Source organism: Marmota marmota, unplaced genomic scaffold, assembly GCF_001458135.2.
Source record: "Marmota marmota marmota unplaced genomic scaffold, marMar, whole genome shotgun sequence".
In the NCBI taxonomy this organism is placed as follows: Eukaryota; Metazoa; Chordata; class Mammalia; order Rodentia; family Sciuridae; genus Marmota; species Marmota marmota.
In genome coordinates, this window is record NW_025999968.1 from 63,758,289 (window position 1) to 63,765,577 (window position 7,289).

Below are 7,289 nucleotides of genomic sequence, written 5' to 3' on the forward strand. Positions count from 1 at the left end.
CCACCAAATGCAAAGCACCTTTCTAACTACCAGGGATGCAGCACTGAAACAAAACAGACAAGGCCCCAACCCTAACCTGTCTTTAGTGACAGACAAGGAACAAAGCAAACAGTCTGATAAAGAAAAATAAAGCAGAGCCATGGAAACAAGGAGGGCAGGGATAAGCAAGGGAAGCCCAACATAAAAGCAGATGCTTGAGCAGAGACCTGGAATGTGCGTGGCTGGGAATGGCTGGGGACTGAGGCAAGGAAAAGCAAACCCAGAAGTCAAGAAAGAAGATGGGGCGCACGTCACACAGGGCCTGGGTCACCCTTGTAAGGAATCTGCCTTTACTTCCAGGTGAAAGAGGAAGCCACTGAGAGGTTGTGAGCAAAGGAGTGACATGACCCCCACACCTGAAAGGTGCCCACTGTGCAGTTGCTGCTAGGTTATGGCCTACTGTAATAATCCACAAGGAAAGTGACATCATTTTAGGCCAGGTGATAGCCATGGAAGTCACACCAAATGGTCTGAGTATACTTTCATTAGAGCCAACAGGATTTGAAGATGATCAGGACATAGGGGCGTGATTCTGAGCATCTAGAAGGATTGTACTGCCATCACACAAAAGACCACCGAAGGAGGGGTGGTTGGGGGAAAATTGGATATGGAATATGTTAACTTTGCAATGCCTGACATCCAATAGATGTCTAAAGATGATTTCAGAAATAATAGGAAGCCAGGAACATGCCTTATGCCTGTAAGCCCAACAACTTGGGAGACTGAGACAGGAGGATCACAAGTTTGAGGCCAGCCTGGGAAACATAGCAGGACGTTCCCCTACACACACCCCGTCTCAAAATCCATGAGTGCATAAAATCAGAGGAGTGGGTACAGATGATCCAGATGTTAGGTCTGGAGTTGGGCCTGAGAATCAGTTGAGAGGTGAGGATTAGCCAGCACTTAAATCCTGGGGAGGGGACTAGGGGCATCCTAGCAGCAAGGAACAAAAGGTGTGGACAGCTGACAGGGCTGGTGGTTCGTGGCCACATTCAACCTCTGCAGGCTGACTGGAAAGAAGAATGCAGAGGTGAGAATCAAAGAATTTCCGAGTTTTAGAGACATTTTAGTGTTAAGGGAATATAAACATGAGGTGGTAATTAAGGGAATGGGGACAAGGAGGAGCAATGCCAACATGTATTCATGTTTGCACACTGATTGGTACATTCTAGCAGACAATGACACAGGAGAGGGACACCTACTGGTTGAGTGCCCTTAAGTGTGTGGAAGATGAAATCCAAGGGGAAGGCTGACTCTGGCTACCAGCTGAATGATTCCTCCCCATCTAGGGAACATGGAATGGGCTGGTCAGAGAGAGGCTCCTAGACATGGTTGCTCAAGACAGTGGAGGCAGGAGCATGACCTATATAAAGTCCCTTCTAACTAGTTTTATTTCTTAGTAAAACTATAAATAAGGCCACCAAGTGAAAACTCAAGAGGGAGTGGGGGGCAGTGAGGGACACAAAGGTTCAGCACCAGCTCCTACTCATTCAGAGTGGAATAAGCCAGAGAAGTCTCAGACCGCCAAGGGCAGACAGCCACTGTTTAGCACTCGCCATCTTTTGGGTAGATTCAGCCACATGTATTTCCTACAAAAAATCTGAAGCTAACTTTCAATAACAATTAGTGAAATCAATTTCAAATAACATAACCGTTAAAAACATAATCAGTGGGCTGGGATTGTGGCTCAGAGATAGAGCTCTTGCCTAGCATTCATGAGGCACTGGTTTGATCCTCAGCACCACATAAAAAACAAAGGTATTGTGTCCACCTACAACTAGAAAATAAATTAAAAAACAAAACAAAACATAAATCACCTAGGGCACTGCCGGTCTTCCAAGAGGTTATACTTTACAAATGTTTGACTCACTTTCTTTTTCAAACAAAATCACATCACTAAACCTTCTGGTCTTTTTGCCCTAGCTGTCTATTCAAATGAGCAACTACTCTCTCTCTCTCCTTGCATGAAGTGAACTGAACAGCACACATGAATCAGAAGGGAACAGGCCTCACCTCTTATTCTCCTCCTTCTCCATTAATAGACTACTGGACAGACACTGCGCCAGGAGTTCCTGGGCAGAAGCTCCTCGCATCAGATCCTCTGCACTGAGACTCCGCTCCTCTGGGTCACACTCTTCATTCCTCTTCCCTTTATGGTGCACGTGAAGTAACGGAGTAGGAAAATTGCTTGCAGAATAATGAAAAGACTTTATCCCCAAACTGTAAGTACATGTTTTGAAATGCTTATGGTCAGGAAAGTGGGAGAAAGGATTCCTACAGCACTGCAGAGCATATGGGCAAGTCACACACATGCACCCACCCTAAGCAGTCACAAGCCTCAGACCTCCTGTGACCGATCAAGCCTGGGTCAGTCCTGTACCTGCCTCTAGAATTCCCTCAATTCAGGGAATGGGGCTCAGAGAGAAGGTAGCCCCCTGACTGCTGGGTGATCTTCACGCACAGCAGGATCAAGAGACATTGTTGCTCCTGGAATCTTCTGCTCTCATGGGGCAGCTGGGCTCTTAGAGCTTCTCCACTTTGGGTCTTGCTTCCCACCCCAGGGCTCTATACAGATTCTCTATTTTGCCCTGCTTTGGCCTATATTGCCCCTGTTCTTACACTTTACATCTAGCTCTTGGATCCGTCTGGAAGAATGTCTGCGAATGGTTGGAGAGGGGTTCTAATGGTTCTTTCTAAAGAGATGGCAATGTCTGCCCTTTCACAACTAATCTGACTTGGCACTGCAGTCCTGTCACATACAGTTCTATTCCTGGACTTTCCATTCTGGTCTGTAATACACCAGCATTACCATCTGGTTTTAAGTGTTGTAGCTTTACCATATATTTTGATATTAGACTAAGCAGACCTTCTTTGTTAGTCTTAGTCAAAATCTTCTCAGCGATTGCTACCTATTTTATTATCCTGAAGAATTTTAGAATTAATTTGTCAATATCAGTGGGAAATATTATTGGCCTTTGATTAGCAATGCCCTGACTTTATGACTGGCACTGGCACCTTTATAACATTGCATATTTTTAATGTCAAAAGCTAGCCTATGTCTCATTTATTCAGGGTTCCTTTGCACATTCAAGCCTCTGAACACTCCCTTGCTGGGGTTAAGGCGTTGCCTGTCAATTCATGATGACATGGGTTTGTGCTGTTGTGAGAATTTTTTATAGGTTGTCAGTCATCTATCTGAACTCTGGACAGTCCTAAGGGATCAGCTGTGGGTTATCACAGACTGACGGGTACACTGTCTGGAAATTATAGTTCTCCTTTGATAATTTTTGCCCATCTATCCCATGTCACTACAGTAGTCAGGATCCAGGACAATAGGCAGCAGCAGTGACAACATGAACAACAAATGCTGCTTGTTTTGCTGTTTTCCGTTTTTTCTTTTTTTCCTTTCCTTTTTGGTAGTTTAATGGATTTTTTTTTTTTTTTTTTACTGAAACTTCATAATAACATCAAGAATGAGTGTAAGTTTTAATAAATACATTTCAACAACTAATAAAATGATCTCTTATTTTCATATTGTGGCAAAAGACTACATTAATAGATTTCTACTGTTGATATTGTTTATCTTGTGAGAAAGACCACTTGGGAATTTTTTTAGATGTTACAAGACTGCATATACCACACACTTTACTTGGTATTTTTAAGCCAGGTTTGTGGGACAAGGTACCAATCTTCTCATTTGCACTCTCCCAACTGGATATGACTTCAGGGTCAGGCTCATCTGATAAATTAAGTGACATGCCTCTGAGTTTGTTTTAGAACAGTTCTGTGACAACAGAATGATCTGTGCTTTAAGGATCATCAAAACTGACCCACGATGGGCGAGATTCTGTGTGCCAAATGCCAATTTCCACAGTGTACTTTTGGATAAGAACAATATGATTTAGGACAGCAACAGAAACACACTGAACATGGAACTCACCGTCCTTGACTCAGCTGTAGCTCCTTCTGTGTCTGCACTCTGGCTTGTTCCCATGACAAAGGAACATCATAGTTTTTCAAATGGTTTTTAAAAAAATATACACATATCTGACCATCTTCACTCAATGCCTCTGAGAAAACAATACAAAAATAGATTAAAAACATTATCAAAAGAGCAACAGGTCGCCACTTGGCATTTGCTCAGACTTACTGATTTAAGGACAGCCTTCTGACTAATACTACTTCCATGCTTTGGTCATTTTAACACTCCGAGTGTACACGAGCCACTCAAGGTCCAGACAGCTCATGTCCAGACTGTGGCAGCACCAATAACAACTCTCAGAGCTACAGATCTCCTCTAATTAGAATCAACTTAGGAGGCCTGTTTCAGGCAGGGGAATCCAGGTCTCCTGGAACCTTCTTAGTTCTTCCCAATGTTTACACGTCACCTGGAAGTCACTGGACTTAGAGGGATGTCCTAAGGAAATGGAGACTGGGGAAAAGAAGCAACGTCAAATAAATACAATCCTTTGCTAAAACGGAACCAGGAAAGTCTCATGAGGACCTACAGCGCCAAGCTCCAACTACCTGAGATGACAGGAAGCCTGGGGGGCATCCAATCCCTCAGCTTGTGGTTGATGCACAAGGCAATAATGTCATCCCAAGGAATCTCCTCGACAGAGGGTCCTGCCCCCTGGTCCATTGAGGGGCTCTTGTTCTTCCACCTGCGGTATGTTCTGCGGAGTAGGTTTTCCACCTGTGATTGGAGGACGGGCTGCGTCTGGCGTGAGCTGGGGATCTGGGAGGTATACTGGACAACCATGGAGCATACAGGAAGCCAGGGTGCTGAAGAGAAAGTGCCTCATGAATTATAGGTTTGACCAAAGTATAGGTGAAAATGTACATGAAAATGTTAATACTATCTCTGTTAGGTAACAGCAACTGTATAGTTGGTAGTCTGCTTTCAAATATATACACAGCAGAACCACAGCTGTTGAGGGAAAGAAGAGCTTGCTCCCAAGGCCCACCCTAGATACTCTTGACAACATGGATCTATGGCTACCCGGGAATCATATTTATAACAAGCAGCCAGGAAAATCTCGGGTAGGTGGTCTTGGTTTCCCCTGGGGAACACCACCTAGCTGAGGACACAGAGGGCTTCCATTGAGTGGTTCACCTCCCTTCAGGTTTCTTGAATGATGAGAATTTGGAAGGGTACCTGAGGCCCAAAGTGAGTATGCATGCTGAGGCCCCACACTCTGCCAGATAAGTAGCCATCAGGCTCATTACCTAACACCAGCATTCATGTGTGAAGAAGCAACCCCTGCCATGCTAGGCTTGAGCCAACTGAGGTGACCTACGGATGCTCCATCACAATGGCCCAAAGGCCTGGCCCAGGAACAGTAGGCACAGGCAGGATTCAAAGGAACATGGACATGAATCAGAACTGATGTCACGGTCCCAGCAGAGCCAACAGCTCAAGGACAACTTCTGTTCCAATAACTGGGACCTATGAGGAAGGGCAGCCGGGGGCTAGTGCTGGGAAAAGATCAAGAGTCCCCACTCCATAAAAATCCCTGGCTCCTTAAACCAATGAACGCAAAGGCAGGTGCAGGTGGATGCACAGTTGAGGTGGACTGCAGACCTCACACTGAACCCAGTACATGCGGGATGGTCACATCAAGAAGAAAACATGAGGCTCTGCTACAGCCAGCCCTCCACTTCTCTCTCAGTATAAACACACACCTGCTGCAGGGGGAAGGTCCATCTGTGGGAGCTGGAACCCAAGCACAGCCTGCTTCAGCCAAGCCAGGTGCTCTGGGGAGTTCCAGTGAAGGTGAGGAAGCAGCTGGCTACCTCCTGCCTCAGCAAACTCAGTGACAGGCCATGACAAGTCACATAGCTGCTCAGAGGACACCACAGAGGCCAGGAACTGCAGCACGCTGTTAAAGAGCTCAATGATGGCACTGGGCTCCTGTGAGGCCAGGCCACCCAGACGTCTCTCTCTTCTGTCATGGAAAAACCGACCACTAAATTCATGGCCAATCCCATCCTCAATGTACTGAATGAGAGTCTGGCAACAAAGGTCAAGAACGTGGGGGCAGCGAGAGACCAGCCACTGCACTGCCTGAGAAACCTAAAAAGCAAAGACAGTTGGGAAAGATATGGTTAAATAATTCACAATGGTTTTCAAAAACAGTTTTCTGAAATGATTTGGTACTTTACTCATAACTGATTGAGGTAGATGCCACCATAGTACCAGGCTTTAACCACAGGTAGTAGGAAGGGCCTATAAGGTTCTTCTGTGATTGAGTGGCTGTCTAGGGCCCTGGAGACACACCCAGCAACAGCACAAGAGTGTGTCCCCACCTGGACCATCCAGCTAAGGAGTGGGGCCTGCAGGAACTCCCTGTAACGGCCCAGGGCCCCAGAAAACCATCCCTGCACATCCTCTTTACCACACACAAAAATGGAAGGCATATCTCTTGGCCAAAGAACTAACAGCTTCATTACATGCCAGGATGCCTTCACACCTACAGTTATCTTCCTTTCTGAAGTTATTTTTATTTTTATTCTTAGTACTTCTTTCTCCAGGTACAATTAGTCAGCTGTCATCTCACATAACACGTCTTTACATATTTCATGGACGACCACTCTAGAAAAATAACACTGGTATCTGATGTTGCCATATAAGGCATAAATGGTCATATTTTAAATTCATAAAAACAATACTAAGCTACTTAGAAGACGAAGGCAGCAGGATCACAAGTTTGAGGCCAGCCTCAGCAACTTAGCAAGACCTGGATTCAAAATAAAAAATAAAAAGAACTGTGATAAAGTGTCCATAAGATCTATCCTAACATGGAGAGGGTGGGGGTAAAATTTATATGAACAATTTGATTTGCTGTAGATAGCAGAATATGGGCAAATTTTATCTTTTATTTTGAATCCTGCTTATATCTTTAGAAAATTATGTAGATAAAACAAAATTAAAATATATATTAATATATATAAAACTTCAGATAGATCAGAAGGGAAACAAAAAAAATTATCTTGATGGACCTTTAAAGATGATGAAACCTAGATGGGAGCAGTGGCAAATGCGTGTACATCTCAGTAACTCGGGAAGCTGAGGCTGGAAGATCGCAAATTCAAGACCAGACTCAGCAACTTAGGATGTTTAAAAACTTAGTGAGACCCTGTCTCAGAATAAAAAATAAAAGGAATGGGGATACAGCTCAGTGGTAGAGCGCCCCTGGATTCCATCTCTAGTACCGCAAAAAAAAAAAAAAAAAAAAAAAAAAAAACCC

The 7,289-nt window shown here is 44.5% G+C and overlaps 1 protein-coding gene across 1 annotated transcript in view; it reads right to left on the bottom strand.

Moving 5' to 3' along the window:
- The window catches only part of LOC107136180 (minichromosome maintenance complex component 3 associated protein), a 44,371-nt gene that overhangs the window by 2,285 nt on the left and 34,797 nt on the right, over positions 1-7,289 (bottom strand). The window contains exons 21-24 of the mRNA XM_048803957.1: positions 5,725-6,115; positions 4,567-4,824; positions 3,980-4,109; positions 2,053-2,259 (exon numbers count right to left, since the gene is read on the bottom strand). Coding sequence (XP_048659914.1) covers positions 2,053-2,259; positions 3,980-4,109; positions 4,567-4,824; positions 5,725-6,115 — 986 coding nt within the window. The remainder of the gene's footprint in view (positions 1-2,052; positions 2,260-3,979; positions 4,110-4,566; positions 4,825-5,724; positions 6,116-7,289) is intronic.